Below are 18778 nucleotides of genomic sequence, written 5' to 3'. Positions count from 1 at the left end.
CCTATACGTAAAACACATGTTCGACTGTTACTTGATCAAAAGCATATTGATGTAGCTCTTCTTCAGGATGTGCGTTGTGGACCGACTTGTTCTGCAGAGTGGCAAACCACAATAAGGGGTTCTTGGTTTTTCAGTTCCTTTGATTGCTGCAGTGCAGGAGTTGCTTTCTGGTTTCGATCAAGTCTTTCATCGGACCAAATTGTTTTTCACGAATTCATGCAAGGTCATTTGGCTTTTGTGGTTTTTTCTTATGGAGGCTATAAAATCACACTATTAAATGCTTATGTCCCAAGTAATCCTGCAAAAAGAAACGAATATTTTTCCATTCTTGATGATTGTTTATCCCAGATTGATTTTAGTGGTCCCGTGTGCCTCGCTGGTGATTTTAATTGTACCTTGGAGCCAGCTCTGGACCGTAATGGCTTAGAACCCCACCCTGAGAGTGCAAAAGGGTTTGCGACCATTTTAGCAAAGTATAATTTGCTTGATGGTTGGAGATTGCAGCACCCCAAAGTTAAACAATATTCGTGGTGTCAAGCTTCCAATAACAGGGTATCGTTCGCTCGCTTAGATAGATTTTATGTTAATAATGATTTTCGGAACTTCATATTGTCTACGGCAATTTCTCCCTCTGGCTTTTCGGATCACCACCTAGTTTCTTTAAAATTAACTTTTCCCTATCTTCAACGTAGGAGTGCCTATTGGGCTCTAAATGTTAGTCTTTTGGAAGACATTGTTTTTTGCAATGCTTTTAGGATCTTTTGGACTTCTCTTTACGGAAGGAAAAATACTTTTCATAGCAAGCTACAATGGTGGGATATTGTAAAAATCCACATCAAAATCTTTTGTCAGCAGTATAAACTTCATCACTCTCGGGATAGTCTTTCAAGGATAACGATTCTAGAAAAAGAGGTTTTAGAATTGCAAAGAAATCCTCTTGAGTTGAACAGAAATCAAGGATTACGTAAAGAATTTATAACTAAAAAAGAACTTCTTCACAGTCTTGTCAACGAAAGGGCTAAAGGGGCTTTAGTGCGGCTTAAGATTAAAAATTTGAGTCTTTTTGACACTTCATCAAAGTTTTTCTTCTCTTTGGAGAGGAAAAGTAAAGCTCAACAACAACTATTATCTGTACAATCACCTGAAGGAGAGATAGTAAGTGAACCTAGGATGATTAAAAGAATTGTAGTCGATTATTTTTCTTCTTTATTCTGTGCAAAAAAGATTGATTTGAATGTTGCAAAAGCCTTTATTGAACCTTTACCCAAGTTGTCTGAGTCACAGCGAGCCTCTTTGGAGAGGTCCATCACGCTGGAGGAGTTGGGTCTTGCTCTTTCCAGTATGGCGTCCGGGAAAGCTCCTGGTCTGGATGGAATCCCCTGTGAATTCTACAAAACCTTTTGGGACATTATCGGACCCGAACTTTTGGAAGTACTCAAGGAAAGTTTTCAAGTTGGGGAGCTCCCCCTAAGTTTCCGGCGAGCCATTGTTTCCTTGTTACCAAAGAAGGGAGACACCCAGTTACTCAGAAACTGGCGTCCTGTCTCCTTACTGAACACCGACTACAAGATTTTTTCAAAGGTCCTTGCCTCTCGCTTAAAATTGGTAGTCCAATCTTTGGTGCATCCTGATCAAACATGTTGTGTGCCTGGACGATCAATATATGACAATCTTGGCGCTGTTCGTGACATTGCTGATGTGTGTGATCTTCTGCATAAAAGTACTGGCTTAATCTTTGTTGATCAAGAGCATGCCTTTGATAGTATAGATCATAGTTATCTATTTGCTATCCTAAAGGGTTTTGGTTTTGGTCGTATTTTTGTATCATATATTCAGTTGTTGTATCACAATATTTCTAGTTTATTCAAAATAAACAGAGTTGATTCCTCCCTTTACTGTTACCAGAGGAATAAGGCAAGGGTGTCCCTTATCCGGACTCCTTTATGTTCTTTCCATTGAACCCCTTTTAGTTAAATTGCGTGAGAAACTTGTGGGATTCTCTGTCGCTCCGGACATACCTGCTATAAAAGTTGTTGCTTATGCAGATGATATCTGCACTACAATTCAATGTCAAGAAGATGTATCTGAACTACTTAAAACTATGAATAATTTTACCCTTGCTTGCTCAGCCAGAGTAAACTGGACAAAGAGTTATGCCTCCTTTTTTGGATTAGCAATGCATTTTTCCTTCCCAACACTACCTGGCAATTTATCCTGGAAGAATAATAGTGTTTACCATTTGGGTGTACACCTTGGTGATGCTCAAAGTATTCAGAAAAACTGGGATGGACTAGCAGACAAAGTCTACTCCAGACTTCAGAGATGGAGGGGCCTTCTGTGCAAATTATCATATCATGGAAGAGTTTTAGTTATTAACAATTTGGTCTCTTCCATCTTGTGGCACAGGTTTATTGTCTTGCAGCCACCTGCATGGCTAATTTAAAATATTCAAAAACACTTAATCGATTTTTTTCTGGGGTGGTATGCACTGGCTTCGACCAGGTGTGCTCAGCCTTTCTCGTAATGAGGGGGGTCAAGGGCTTGTTGACATCACCAGCAGGATCATGACTTTCCGCATTCTTTTTGTGAAAAAGTTGCTTTATAACCACATGCCTTGGGAGAGTTTGACCCTTTGTTTGCTAAAGCAAGCGGGCCGGCTAGGATATGGCCGTGAGCTTTTTTGCTCGACCTCCTGAAGATCGACGTGTCACCACTTCCTCTGTATATGCAGAGTGTGATCAATGCTTGGCAAGCTTTATCACTGCAACGTGAGGTCACTTCCTTTACTGCCTCGATGTTCTTAAATGAACCAGTTTTCTACAATCCCTGTTTTACAGGAATCCCATCCTCTAGGGCTTTTGTGCAACATTTTGTGGGGTCCAATATACTTCTTGTGCACAATCTGCTGGATTTTTCAAAAGAAAGATGGAAATCTGGTCATGAAATCTCCACCATTACTGGGTTGAAATCAATTCGGATAATTGGTCAGCTTTTTTCTGCTATCTTAAAGGCATTAATGAGTTTTGGAGTGGGTTTCAGGAGTCTTTTTGATATTGTGGATTTGCCCAATCAATATGCCTTCCCTGTGTTGCTTTTGGACTGGGATGGCAAATCTGTACATTTAAATTCCATTGAGAAGGGGAACCTGTATTCCTTTTGTATTCAGTATATTTTTGCTGATTCAGTTAAAAGTCCTTTCGGGATTCAATGGAAAGAACATTTGCCAACTTCGACCCCTCTTGTCCCTGCATGGAGAGGTTTATATACCCCCCAATTTCTAAACGTTCGGGCGACCTGCAATGGAGATTAGTGCATTGCATCCTCCCTTATAATATCTTATTGCACAAGTTTTCCAATGAGATCCCGGAATTGTGCCCATTTTGTGAAAACAATGAAACGCTTTGTCATGCATATGTAGATTGCATAAGACTTGTCCCTCTTTTTCAGTTTTTGCATGATATTATTTTAAAGATGGGTCTTTCTTTTTCCTTGGTGAAATTTATTTATGGTTTCCCTATTTCCTCTAGTTTCAAATCTGAGACTGCTTTGGCCAGGTTTTTGGTTGCTGAAGCAAAAATGGCAATTTATAAGACAAGGAAAAAGAAGGTGGAATCTGTGGATGCTTGTTCTTGTGTTTTATTAACCTTTAGAACTTTAGTTGTGTCTCGCATTCAGCTTGATTTCTTTTTCTGTTGCAAGTATGGGAGAATGCAGGATTTTGTTGACAAATGGTGTGTAAAAAATGTTCTTTGCTCTGTTGTAAATGAATCACTTGAATTTCCTTTCTGATTTAAAATGTATGAATCAACCTAAAATGTTTTTTAATAATTGGTTGTTCATCTGTTTTGGTAAAATATTTTTTCTACCTTTATAAATACCCTCTTGTTTGTTATAATGTATTTTGTTTGCTTGCTGTGAAAAACAGTTAAGTGTTGTGCTGACGCCTTTGTCTCATTGGTGAGACACCTTTTTATACTTTTTTTTAATAAAAGAATATAAAAACTCTCTCTCTCTCTCTCTCCTTTTCTCTCTCTCTCTCTCTCTCTCTCTCTCTCTCTCTCTCTCTCTCTCTCTCTCCTTTTCTCTCTCTCTCTCTCTCTCTCCTTTTCTCTCTCTCTCTCTCTCTCCTTTTCTCTCTCTCTCTCTCTCTCTCTCTCTCACTGTCTCACTGTCTCTCTCTCTCTCTCTCTCTGTCTCTCTACTTTTCTCTCTCTCTCTCTCTCTCTCTCTCTCTCTCTCTACTTTTCTCTCTCTCTCTCTCTCACTCTCTCTCTCTCTCTCTCTCTCTCTCTCTCCTTTTCTCTCTCTCTCTCTCCCTCTCTCTCTCCTTTTCTCTCTCTCTCTCTCCACTAAAATTGTGATGCAAGCTTCTGCTCAGCTGAATGAAAGAAAAAGTTGGTGTATGTTAAAGATGCCAAAGTGTCCTTGAAAAGTAGATAAGTTCTCGCTGGCACCATGAACAATTCCTGCCTCACCTGTTGGAAAGAGATGGTCTCGTCTTCTCGGATATCCTTTCGCAGCAGATCGCAATGCTCGTCATCTTGGTGTGGTTGGTGTGTCGGCAGTCGTTCCTGTCCTTTAAACAAATTCATGCACCCAGGTGTTCACGTGGCACGTGTGAATGGCCAATCTTGGGCGGGGAAGGGCAATCCATTATTATTTAGTTCATAAAGTAATAAAAACTAAAGAGTTTCTCAATCTCTTTAAAAAGTTCTTGGAACCTGTTTTTAATTTCCATCTTTTTGAATGAAGACCAATACGTTGGAATAAACTGTAAATTTTATGTTAAAGTAAACTTCTAAATGCGATTAAAAATTTCATGGATTTTAAAACGATCATCAAAAATATACACCATTGTTTATTAACACTGCCCTTGTCACAATGTCACATGAAGAAGTGATTGCAATTGAAATAAAATGACAAGTCAATAAAATACTTTCAACAAGGCATTCGAAAGTTGGCACCTTTGTTTTGAGATTTGGTTTAAAAAAACACAAAAAAATTTTTATCCATCGATAATGATCACATAAAACATGCAGGACCAAGATCGACCCCAAAGTCCTGTCCAGGAGATCCGATGTCAGTTGGAGCAAAGTCAACAATGGGGAGGCGAGTGGCTTTGTTGGTCTGATACTGGATCACTGTCCTGCTCCAAGTGTCTGTGTATTTCTGTGGAAATAAACACACCTTGCACGTGAGGTTGACGCCTCTTGCGATGGACTAAATTTTTGCCACATGGTTAACATTTGCACATGAAAAGCATCAGTGGTGGAAGTAGTACCATCATACACTCATATCCTCTGTAACTGCTCTGCAATCACATTCTTTAGTTCCAGTTCGTTGGTTTAAAGCAAAAGATGAAACTGTCTAAACTGGAGTTCATAGAACACCTTCCCCCGCCGCAGTCTTGAGGAAAAGGACGTGGGAAGATTCTTTTAAACTCTTGCTTATTGCGTTTCCGAGCACAATCTAGATTTCCTACGAGCCAACATTTTGTCTGAATCTCGATATTCTCCATTGCTGAGAGAGCGAGCGGCACATTTCATTGGTCGAGATGGAGTAAAATGGCAAAATTTTGTCCAAGTGCTACGAAACTGGAGGTTTTCTGAGGTGCCAAGAAGGTGATTTGTCTTCTGCAGTTTTCAAGTGTATAATTCAGTTTAAATATAATTAAAGTTTTGAAGGCTGTAGAGAAAAACATAATATTTTTTTTCGAAAGTTTACCACCATTGATGTGCCATCATTTACATCACCTTATTTAACTCGTTAAATTAGTTATTTGTGCCTGTTGTTTGTGTCCTTCATGACATCATTAAAAAGAGTAAGTATACTGTTTGGAATGGTTTTCAATTTTGTTTGACTGACAGATCAGAAAGCAGGCTAAAAAAATAAGAATAATTATCTTCAGCTCCGTGTCGGAACAATCAGGGATTCCATACGATTTGCCAAATTCAGAGCCAAAGTCCTGCTGAACCGCAGAATCGTGTTCCGATTTATGTTGTCGAGTGTTTAAAATATCTGATTGATTCAAAATTAAGGAGTTCCTTGATCATAAACTGACGTGTGTAGAGAGACAGACATACAGGCAACCAATTGCTTAACCCCACTGTACACTTTCCATGCAGGGTAAAAAATAACAAAGGAAAACCATTGAATTGTAACACAAATTATAAGTTAATCATCCCTCTTATTACCTCTGCCAACGAAGGTGAAGGAGGTTGTTTTCACCCCTTTCTGTCTGTTTGTTTGTGTACAGGATATCTCAAAAAGTTGTGGACGGATCCGAAAGAAATTTTGTGGACAGTTTGGGTGTATGACAAGGACGAACTGATTAGATTTTGGTTTACGATCCGGATCTGCATACGAGAATTGTTTAATTTTTTAAGTGATTCTTCACCATTGAGAGATGGAGCCAAAAACTATTTGTAGCACGATATGTTCTTATGGATTAGGCATTGCGTGGTGGAGGTATGCGCTCTTCTGACTGCCTTTCTCGTTGCCTATGTAATAAATAGATATGGACTTTCTTTTTTTTTTCTTTAAAAAAAACAATTCCAATCCATCCCAAGCGGTACATTCCCAACACTGTTTGAATGTGTGTGCCCTTTGATACATTTTCCTCCCAGAAAGTTGTGAATCCACAGCGAATGCCCTCAGCACCTCATCTGCAAATGAACATCAGAGCATTACTGCTTGCATCCTTAAGACCTCCACTGAAGTAGCTTCTCATCTTCTCTAATATCTTTCCATCCGTTAAGAAAATGGCTGTTGTTATTCCACCACATCAAAGGGTGCAGCAAAACAGAACCTCACAACTATAGACTGGCCAACCTTTCCTCAGCCTAAACCAAATACATTAATTGAAATAAATATTGCACACACATGAAGTTTTTCATTTTCTCTCACTCGCTCATCATAAATCAAATCAACAATTTGGTTTTCAGAAAAGCTACTCGACTTTGTTACTTCTCCTCACACACCAGTGCGTAAATGACCCTGATTGTTATCCTGTTGGAATGGCCATCATGAGTCCTGAGCTCACGATGCTGGGATACCAGCTCAAAATCCATATACAATGTTGAGTTATATGTTGCCTCCTCATGTCCTCGTACCTGTATCGGCACAGTAATATATCATTGTAGTTCATGTAAGTGCAAATTTGATATAGGTATAAATTATAACATCACTGTTAATAAGAAAAGCTCAATCAGGAGGTCAGCACAGTTTCTCTAAAGTTTCTCTAAAAGAACTGTATGTCAAGCATGTGACAGTCCACCATCTTTCTTTCCTCACTAAACTTTCAACCTTTGACATCTGGTATTGAGCTAGTATGGTACCTGGCTGATGGAGTTTCTCCAGAAGCATGAGCAATGGACATCTCTCTGGCTATTGTTTCTTCCACACTTCCCTTGGCAACTTGTATTCCACAGTGCAATGTTCTCAGCCTAATCTTTATTTTGATTAACATGCTCTCCTGAAGATAACCACCTGAACCACTTTGTGTGTGAGGGAGGAATACCGGACTTTGTCAAGGGAAGTGTCAGAATGCATTGGCAGACAATTGGAACAGGAAAGTTATGTTCACTAGCCTGGGAAGCAAAATGAAGCTTACATTTTAGGCATTACCTCTTATGGCCACCACACTCTATCCGACGCAACGGATCAAGATTGTTGGCAACAGCTTAGTTAGAGACAGTATTTTTTATGATGGTGTAATTGTTGGATATTGTAAAACTCCATGGTATTACGCATGACTTATTATGCACCCATTTCCCTTTCCACAAAGTAGGAGACAGTGTGCTCGGGGATGGCCTGCGGCCTCGGGCCCACGTGTTTGGTTATGGAGCTGTTTGAATAAACTTGTTCGTTTATTTCTGACTTCTTGAACCTTTAACAGTAAAATGTGGTGGTTAACGACTCTCATGAACTAGTTTTTCAGGTGCGTACAGTGCGCGTGAGTCAGCCATTGTACACGTGGTCAGCGCGCAGGTCCACCCACCATTGAACATGCCCCATACAGTGTGCGCGGGTCCGCCATTGTACAAGTGGTCAGCGCGCAGGTCCGCCCGTCATCAAGCATGCCCCGTACAGTGTGCGTGGGTCCGCCATTGTACACGTGGTCAGCGCGCAGGTCCACCCACCATCGAACATGCCCCATACAGTGTGCGCGGGTCCGCCATTGTACAAGTGGTCAGCGCGCAGGTCCGCCCGTCATCAAGCATGCCCCGTACAGTGTGCGCGAGTCCGCCATTGTACACGTGGTCAGCGCGCAGGTCCGCCCGTCATTGAGCATGCCCCGTACAGTGTGCGCGGGTCCGCCATTGTACATGTGGTCAGCGCGCAGGTCCGCCCACGATCGAGCATGCCCCGTAAAGTGCGCGCAGGTCCACCATTAAGCACGTGACCATTTATCAAAGGTGGTGTCGTGTGTACGGTGCCAGCCATGATCTGTGTCAGAGAATTGAGGGAAAGGATTGGATATAATTATTAGATGGAGATTCGGATTGAAAAGGGGACAGATGTAATTATTAAATGAAGATTTGGATTGAAGAAGAGTGCGCCATGTGCATAGTGTATGTTGTTAGCATTTGGTGCGTTGGTTATGCCTCTGATCGCCTGAACAGTGGGTGGGGGGTCATCATTGTGTTGCACGCGCTTCATGCAGTGCTGGCATTTATTGTTGGCTTCTTCTGCTGCCTTTGGTCTTCTGTGAGGAAGCATTCTAACTTGAAGGGCGCGGCTGTGGTTTTTACCGATGGGTGTCCGAGCGTAGCGTCTGCTGGCTCACGCGAAGACCCCTTGCTTGGATTTACCTCAGGAATAGAGAAAAAAAAGAATAGGAATGAAGTTCAGAAGTTTAATCACACCTAACTCTGAGTAGGCGGGTGCTAATAACTGAAAAACGAGGCCAACGTCAAACAAATTGCAACAGAAATGAAAACTGCTGTAACGAGTAGTGCACCCTCCGGGAATAATAATACCCAAAATCTACTCGAACCTGCCGGGGACAAATTACCTAATTAACATAATTTCAAAATGGCCGCCATCTACCAGATTATGGCCTAAAACTTAAATTTGTTTTCATTTACCACGTTTTCCTGACCATATACGCATATGAAATGAGGAGATTTTATCACGAGACAATGAGGATAAGATGTGAAAACCGGCACTCTTGAAATAATAATATGTATATGACGTCAGTATATGCCAGATTACGGACACGGAGGATGACGTCATCAGTGACGTCATTGATATGAGAGGAAGAAGAAAATGATAAATTTTTCAGAGGACTTACGTGTATAATGATCGTGAAAATGTATGTTCAATCTTCGTCCTCCCCCTCGAACGACTCCACGGAATGATTCATGCAACCTCCTCCTTTACAGTTTGTGCAGGCGTCATTGCACTCGAATCCATATCTTCTACAGGAACAGCGCTTGCTGTCACAATCTCCCTTGCACTGGCACTGGACAACTTTCAGTATGCGTTCTGGTGCAGGAGGCGAGTCCGTCGTGCAAGGCCATAGCCAATTGTTTTTTTTCGAACCACCCCCACTCGAGAGGATCTAGGCCTACGTACATTCCCTTCCACACTCGCACTTGGTACAATACACGTAGGGAGTGGTATTTAGCGGCGTCTCTTGTCGGTGGTAATGACTGCATTTTTACAGATGAGGCACTCGTCACCACTTTTTCCTTGAACTTCCAAACTCTCAATCTGTCCAGGTTATCCTGATCGGTACCACCATACATACACACAAGGGACTTATCCCCTGCCTGTATCATGGATGTCTTCGAGGGGACTTCATCTCCGCAAAACACATCAGCATGGGTCCTGAAAGATGGTTGTTTCATCTTCTTCAGAGGAAGGCCTTTTCCAATGCCAAACAATCGCGAAGTACTATCACACCCAGCTCTGGCATGTACGAAGGGTAGCGTTCTGCATAATTCTTCCCCGAGAGCTTCACATACTGCACTTATGTCCCAGACTCCATGTTTCAAATTGTGTCGATCAGACCGAAAATATAGACATCTGGCGGGTACTGTTGCACAGAAGGCGTGGTGAATAAGTAGAACCAATACGTCCGTATCCTCAGCAATGACGCATGTGGGGCCTACAGGAGACAGCTCAACACCCTTCCTTGCAATAAAGACATCCGCATCACCGGGCACCTGGTTGCATTTGATTCCATGGGACTGAAGGTGATGCATCAACAATGTAATGAATTCACACTTGTTCGATTTGTAACTGAGGAATTTTTCTTTTGTTGTTTTGAGAATTCTACTGTCGCTTACTATTATCTTCGGGCCATTCACTTTTGATCTCTGGATAGGTGTCGTATCTTTTATGGACGGACCGTTGTATCCATCGGAAATCACGATAGGATTATCGATTTTCTTCAGAGAATTCACGTAGGTATTACATATGTTGGAGTACATTGAATTCTTCGTCCAGTTTATCCTATGAAGAAGAGAACCGCCATCAAAGATGTTGAAATCGATCAAAATGTCCGAGTCGTCCAGTGTGGGACACATTGATGCGATCATGTCAGCCAACTGCGACTTCACAGCCTCTCTCCTTAGTCCGTTATCGTTGAAAGGAGCAGGTGGATTTGTAGACAGTTCGTATTTCAACAGGTTTTCCAGTGCGTTCTCATCATCAGATGCCTGACCAGCGGCTAGCAATCGTTGAAACAAAAGCTGTGGATCAATATTGTGCGGTTCACCATCGATCTTCAATTGCTTCTCGTGGTCGATTTGCAGAACTTGTGCTTTTCGGGAGAAACTGAACTCGAACACGTTTGATCCGTACAGGTTTTCCAGGATGGCGTCACCCACCTCTCTAACCTTGCGCACATTTGATGAACTAGACGTGAGACCGCTGACAATATTCCGCAAACTATCGCTCTCACTGAAGGGATTGTATTCCGAGACGAAATTAAGGATGTTTGTCATGTCGTTACAATCCTGAGTTATCCTTGCCGGCGTGGTGTCCTTAGGGAGAGTCGAATGTAACGATCGGCGTGCACTTATGGCAAGCACATTCACTGGTGAGAAACCGCAATGTTGAGTAAATACAACTCATATTGGTAAGGTCCATATCGAGCATCGGGAGAAATCATACGGTGGCTTTACCTTTATGTTCTCCTTTCTCAACAACCTGCATGAATCCCGACCAACCTGGTCAATCTGGTTTTAATGGCCAGCATACCTTCCAGACATCGACTTCCAGACATACAAGACGTCGACTCAGCTTACCGGAATCTCCCGCCGGACCTGTCGCAATCATGTGTAGATGATTGGTTTGTTGCTTTTTGGACAATCGTAATAATGGATTGGGATTACGGACTGACACTGTATGTTGCTCTGATTATCTCTCCTGATGAGTGTTCTCTGGCGAATGGCTGGTGTGACCGTCTCGATAATGCCCATTGCGTGCAGCGCTTTCTTACCGTCCAATGACCAGCATTGTCACAGACGAACTGACGAAAATGTCCGTTCCCACTCATTAAGGAACGCACTGCATCGTTTTCTATGTCCATTGTAAGTGGAACTTGAGCTGCTGCACAAGATTCAAACTTTTATACTTCAGCGTACGAACAGCAAAACCCATGGCTATACAGTGTGTCAATCAAGAATTTCGACCCGAAATAATGATGCAATTGAACTGCTAATCCAACTTGCAATGGTGCCAATGCCGCTCTCAGTCGGATCGCTTGTACCAAGCACTGTCCTAATGACGCCGTCTTCAAAGCCTTATTCTTGACAGAGATCAGTTCATCCAACAGTAACTTCAATGAATCTGGTAGAAACTCCAGCATTTTATCCACAGACTCCAAATCTGTAGCATCCGGATAGTGCTCTTTGTCGTATATGTTGCACTTCTCGATTGTCTCACTCCTGATTATCCGGCATTTCTCAGATTCTGTGTCACCAGTACAGCGGGGGGTGTCATGAAATTTCTGCAAATTTTTCGACACAGTTGTATTGAAAGTGACCACATTGGCTCTTCCATGTACATTTGAGATAGTAACTGCGTCTCCGAGCGTGTCCGTCAAACGCTGTTTGATATATTGGCAGCTGTATGGAGTTTCACATATTGCTCCCATGCGAGCGCACATGCCTGGAATTGTCCACTGGACTTCATCATCACCAATCATCTCGTCTAAAACAATTAAGAAAGCATTCTCAGTGAGGACATCTTTTGGCCGACCTGCTCGCTTCCCTGGCGTTTCCTCATGCGAAAACTTCATCGGGATTTGCTTTCCAGTTCGGAAGTTCACGCTGTAAATTTGATGATATACGGCGTCGGCTGCGTGCAGATCGCCTGCCGATGATATCCTACCCATGACTGTTGTGGCCCACCTGTCTTTCCTTTTGTCGCACACCTTCAATATAGCCTCCTGGAACTCTAGGGTTCTCACAGTGAATGCAAGGTTCAGTCTGAAGTCCTTCACCGAAATCTCACCTTCACATAAGCAGCAGTCACTCATGAAAGTGAAATGGGCCTGGGATCTTCGCTTCATTGGACTGTGTATTGCACTTCCTGCAGACTGGCGCTTACGGCAGTCCTGCTCGATGAGCTTTTTGTTGCAGAAACGACTTCTACAAGCAACATGTACCTTCCCCCCTGGTCGAACATTGATGGTCAAATCACGTAGGACGGAAGCAGTATTTATTCCATCAGCTCCTTTCTCTGTTAACAAGGCAATCTGGTCTCTGATATCGACGCAAACTCCACACACAGCACAGTCCCGTCCCTCCATTACCGGATCGGTTCCATCTACCAATCAGACGCACGACAAGGCCATATAAAATGTAAGTGCTTATCATCCAAGCCAGCGCCTTGTGAAAAAAAATCGAATATTTTTCTACATTTTTTTTTATCAAAAAATCCAATAAAAAATCGAGCTCAAAATTGGGAAAACAATGATCGGAATGAGCAGATATTATTAAAGGGGGTCAAAAGTGACCGTTCATTATATTCATTTGGAAATATGGAGGTCTGACATAGAATACAAATGGCGACGAGAAAATTTCGGAATCGTCCATTTTTAGAAAAAAAAAATCATAATCATAAATAAAATTCGTTCTCACGCAAGCAAAGATTGAAAAGTTAAGGATGATAACCAGCTACATAACATTATATGACCTTACAACACTATAATCTGTAAGTGATGTGAAGAATTCGCTTCGCATAGACAATTGCTGACCGAAAATTGAGTTGAAGTGTTGGTAAACAAATTCTGTTACCATGGTTATCCGCCATTGTTCTGCATGGATTCCAGGCAAATCATACCACTCCGTTGGTTTCCGCGTGGGGAAGAAAGAAGTGGAAAAAAACAACATTTTTCCCTGGCAGATTCAAGTAGATTTTGTATATATATATATATATATATATATATATATATATATAATATCTCTGGGGGTCTTCATTATGGAATAGGTTTAGTTTCTGTTGCAATTTGTTTGACGTATGACTTTATCTTTCTCCGTCGATTATCTGAACGTATATTAATGAAATAACTGACTGGGGACCACTGTATGATGGCTGCTATTGGTGTTGGAGGAATTCGGTTTCCAGAATCGCAACATATATATATATATATATATATATATATATATATATATATATATATATATATATATATATATATATATATATATATATATATATATATATATATATATATATATATATATATATATATATATATATATATATATATATATATATATATATATATATATATATATATATATATATATATATATATATATATATATATATATATATATATATATATATATATATATATATATATATATATATATATATATATATATATATATATATATATATATATATATATATATATATATATATATATATATATATATATATATATATATATATATATATATATATATATATATATATATATATATATATATATATATATATATATATATATATATATATATATATATATATATATATATATATATATATATATATATATATATATATATATATATATATATATATATATATATATATATATATATATATATATATATATATATATATATATATATATATATATATATATATATATATATATATATATATATATATATATATATATATATATATACATATACATATAATGGGTATTTTTCCATAGCCATTAAACTTTGAATCCAATTATCTGAATACAATTGCTGTCAGATAGATAATTTTGGAATGAACTCATGTGAACAAAGAACAGAGAGAAAAGGTTGTTGAGCACATGACTAAACTTGAATGTCACTCGGTGGAGCGCAGATCTCTGCCAGGCTGAGCAGTTTCCATTTTGTATCCCACTGACAGATCGGATCTCGATCCGGATCTGAACCAAAATCTAATCGGGTTGCTTTTGTCACATACCCAACTCATCTACATAGTTTTGACGTAATTAATCCACAACTTTTTGAAATATCATGCTTTATATAGTTTTTGGCCTGATCTCTCGATTGTGAAGAATCACTTAAAAAGCTAGATATCTACAATCACAAAGTGATTGCCAAGGGTAACCCTCCCCCAGTTCCAATGATGGCTATATTCTTTTGAGACTGCCACAGGACCTTGACCTTCAATATAGACTAAAGAGGGATAGTGTAAATTAAGAAAATGTGTCCTCATACACAATCTATCCAGAAAAAGTCAACATCATTAAAATCAGAAGAAATTTCTTCAAGTTATGATCAGAATTTTTTGTTAATTAGGTCACAATCTGAAAAAGTAGATAAAGGACACAAATCAAATATCTAGTGCACAACTTCAGTGTTGGTGAAGAATCACTTTTAAAATTTATATTAGTCGGATCCGGATCCCGATCTTCACCAAAATCTAACCACTTCGTCCTTGTCACACACCCAGCCTGTCCAATTTTTTTTTTATCCGGATCCATCCACAACTTTTTGAGATATCCTGTACACAGACAAACAGACAGAGGGGTGAAAACTTGACTTCCGCCACCGAAGGTGACGGAGGTAAAGATGTTAAAATGTCTACAATTGTCATGACCTTAAATTAGGTCAAGGTCAAAAATCAATTACATCAACCACACATTTTTTGTATTTCTGCTCTTTCCACCTACCCAACTCATCCACCAAGTTTATCATAACCTATCCATATTTTTTTGAGATATCATGCTATATATTGTCTCTCAATGGAAAAAGAATCACTTAAAAAAATTATATTATCCGGATCTGGAATCGGATCTTCACCAAAATCGAATCAATTTGGCCTTGTCACGCACCCAACCTGTCCACCAACTTTTGTCCGAATTTGTTCTCAACTTTTTGAGATATCCTGTTCACCGATAAAGAGGGATGAATACGAGGTGTATTCGAAAAGTCTTCTTCTTCTTCTTTCGGCTGCTCCCGTTAGGGGTCGCCACAGCGGATCATCCATTATGATCCGCATAGTGATTTGGCACATGTTTTACGCCGGATGCCCTTCCTGACGCAACCCTGGTCGCCTCTTACGACACAGGGATATGGTACACCTATTTTAACCGGGGTATACACCGGCCCAGTATACTGGTACTCATTTCGCCGACCTCGGAAGGATGACAGGCTGAGTCAACCCCCTGGTGTATTAATTCAGTGGCTCAACGGGGCTTGAACTCAGGACCTCTTGGATCCCAAGCCGCTGCCCTAACCACTGCGCCAACACCAGGCTACGAGGTGTATTCGAAAAGTATCCCACCTTAATTTTTCGTGCGTAAACAAATGAAGCTAGGGAGGCGTGATTTGGTGCACGTATGTGGACGATCCTAATCCGTATGCGTGAATATTTTCCCACCTGCAGAAGCTGTCAGTCGCCGACAGACCGCCGATGAGTGAGGAAGTGTAAGTGAGCACCGCCGGATTTTCGTTTTTGACAAAATGACGGAAAAATTTGAACAACGCTACTGCATCAAATTTTGTGTAAAGCTTGGCGATTCCCAAGTGGAAACGATCCGCAGGATTCAACAGGCCTTCGGGAACAAAGCAATGGGCACCACACAGATAAAAGAGTGGTACAACCGCTTCAAAGATGGTCGCACATCAGTGGAAAGTGAAGCACGTTCTGGTAGGCCCTCAACATCCCAAAATGAGATCGTCATTGACCAAGTGAGGACCCTGCTGATGCAGGATCGTCGAATCACGATCAGAGAACTTGCAGACGAGGTGAGCGTCAGCATTGGATCTGTTCATTCCATTGTGACTGAGGATTTGGGCTTAAGGAGAATCTCAGCGAAGTTCGTGCCAAAGCTGCTAACGATCGAGCAGAAGCAACTCCTTTGGAGATCGCACAGGGCATGCTGGAGACTGTGAACAGCGATCCCAACACTCTTCAACACAGTGATCACTGGCGATGAGACCACAGTGATCCGTCATTTTGTCAAAAACGAAAATCAAAAACACTTCCTCACTCATCGGCGGTCTGTCGGCGACTGACAGCTTCTGCAGGTGGGAAAATATTCACGCATACGGATTAGGATCGCCTACATACGTGCACCAAACCACGCCTCCCTAGCTTCATTAGTTTACGCACAAAAAATTAAGGTTGGATACTTTTTGAACACACCTCGTATATAACCTTGGTCCACATTGGGTGGCGGGAGGTAATAAGTTACCTGGGAGACAGGTTAGTTTTGTATCACAAAGAAAAGAAAACAAAGATTAAATTAACGACAAAGCTAAAGAAATGAGAAATTGAATGCAAAATGTATTTGTTTCACCAATAAAGCTGTTGTTCCTCACCGAACACCCATCTTCCAAGACAGAATAGACCAGATGTGTTGGTCCCTCAGCTCTAATCTCAGCGCCATTTTTACTCTGCAGCACCAGTGCTTGGGTGAGGCTTCCTGTGTCATCATCCCGGAAGGCAATACTGTTCTTACAGTGGTAAGTGAAGTTCTGTACACCACTACTCGATAGCAGTCGCAGGAAAGTCAGTTGAATATCCATGGTGGTTGCTTGCTGCTTGCCACTGCCATAGACGAGCTGCAAATATAAGGGAGTGGTTGGGATAAATAATGGGAAATCAACCTCGGTGAAGTAATGAGAGTAGAGGGGGAGGGCAAGGAGAGGGAGGGGCAAGGAGAGGGGGAAGGCAAGGAGAGGGGGGAGAAAGAGAGGGTAGAGAGAGAGGGGGGAAGAGAGAGGGGGAAAGAGAGAGACAGAGAGGGGGGAAGAGAGAGAGAGACAGAGAGGGGGGAAGAGAGAGAGACAGAGAGGGGGAAGAGAGAGAGACAGAGAGGGGGGAAGAGAGAGAGAGACAGAGAGGGGGAAGAGAGAGAGACAGAGAGGGGGAAGAGAGAGAGACAGAGAGGGGGGAAGAGAGAGAGACAGAGAGGGGGAAGAGAGAGAGACAGAGAGGGGGGAAGAGAGAGAGACAGAGAGGGGGGAAGAGAGAGAGAGGGGGGAGAGAGAGAGAGAGAGAGAGAGAGAGGGGGAGACTGAGAGAGGGGGAGACTGAGAGAGGGGAGAGAGAGAGGGGGGAAGAGAGAGGGGGGAGAGAGAGAGGGGAGACTAGAGAGGGGAGACTGAAAGAGGGAGGAGAGAGTGAGAGAGGAGGGAGAGAGAGAGAGAGAGGGGGAGAGAGAAAGTGGAAGAGAGAGAGGGGAGAGAGAGTGAGAGAGAGGGGGGAGAGAGAGAGGGGAGGAGAGAGAGAGAGAGGGGGAGAGAGAGAGAGAGGGGGAGAGAGAGGGGGAGAGAGAGAGGGGGAGAGAGAGAGAGGGGGGAGAGAGAGGGGGAGAGAGAGAGGGGAGAGAGAGAGAGGGGAGAGAGAGGGGGGAGCGAGAGGGGGAGCGAGAGGGGGAGAGGGAGAGAGGGGGGAGAGGGAGAGAAGGAGAGAGAGGGGGAGAGAAGGAGAGAGAGGGGGGAGAGGGAGAGAAGGAGAGAGAGAGGGGAGAGGGAGAGAAGGAGAGAGAGGGGGAGAGGGAGAGAAGGAGAGAGAGGGGGAGAGGGAGAGAAGGAGAGAGAGGGGGGAGAGGGAGAGAAGGAGAGAGAGGGGGGAGAGGGAGAGAAGGAGAGAGAGAGGGGGAGAGGGAGAGAAGGAGAGAGAGGGGGAGAGGGAGAGAAGGAGAGAGAGGGGGAGAGGGAGAGAAGGAGAGAGAGGGGGGAGAGGGAGAGAAGGAGAGAGAGGGGGAGAGGGAGAGAAGGAGAGAGAGGGGGGAGAGGGAGAGAAGGAGAGAGAGGGGGGAGAGGGAGAGAAGGAGAGAGAGAGGGAGAGGGAGAGAAGGAGAGAGAGGGGGGAGAGGGAGAGAAGGAGAGAGAGAGGGGGAGAGGGAGAGAAGGAGAGAGAGAGGGGAGAGGGAGAGAAGGAGAGAGAGGGGGAGAGGGAGAGAAGGAGAGAGAGAGGGGGAGAGGGAGAGAAGGAGAGAGAGGGGGAGAGGAGAGAAGGAGAGAGAGAGGGGGGAGAGGGAGAGAAGGAGAGAGAGAGGGGAGAGGGAGAGAAGGAGAGAGAGGGGGAGAGGGAGAGAAGGAGAGAGAGGGGGAGAGGGAGAGAAGGAGAGAGAGAGGGGGAGAGGGAGAGAAGGAGAGAGAGGGGGAGAGGGAGAGAAGGAGAGAGAGGGGGGAGAGGGAGAGAAGGAGAGAGAGGGGGGAGAGGGAGAGAAGGAGAGAGAGAGGGGGAGAGGGAGAGAAGGAGAGAGAGAGAGGGGGAGAGGGAGAGAAGGAGAGAGAGGGGGGAGAGGGAGAGAAGGAGAGAGAGGGGGAGAGGGAGAGAAGGAGAGAGAGAG

The 18778-nt window shown here is 42.5% G+C and overlaps 1 protein-coding gene across 1 annotated transcript in view; it reads right to left on the bottom strand.

Annotated features, from left to right (window-relative positions):
- Positions 1-4698: 4698 nt before the first annotated feature.
- Positions 4699-18778, bottom strand: part of LOC147022025 (uncharacterized) — a 233652-nt gene continuing 219572 nt past the window's right edge. Inside the window, exons 53-54 of the mRNA XM_085892576.1 lie at positions 16797-17039; positions 4699-5169 (exon numbers count right to left, since the gene is read on the bottom strand). Of these exons, the coding sequence (XP_085748702.1) occupies positions 5023-5169; positions 16797-17039 (390 nt within the window). The 3' untranslated portion in view covers positions 4699-5022. The remainder of the gene's footprint in view (positions 5170-16796; positions 17040-18778) is intronic.

Source organism: Eptatretus burgeri, chromosome 8, assembly GCF_056783735.1.
Source record: "Eptatretus burgeri isolate ZD-2024b chromosome 8, Ebu_testis_v1, whole genome shotgun sequence".
Classification (NCBI taxonomy): Eukaryota; Metazoa; Chordata; class Myxini; order Myxiniformes; family Myxinidae; genus Eptatretus; species Eptatretus burgeri.
This window is presented reverse-complemented; position numbering and strand designations above follow the sequence as displayed.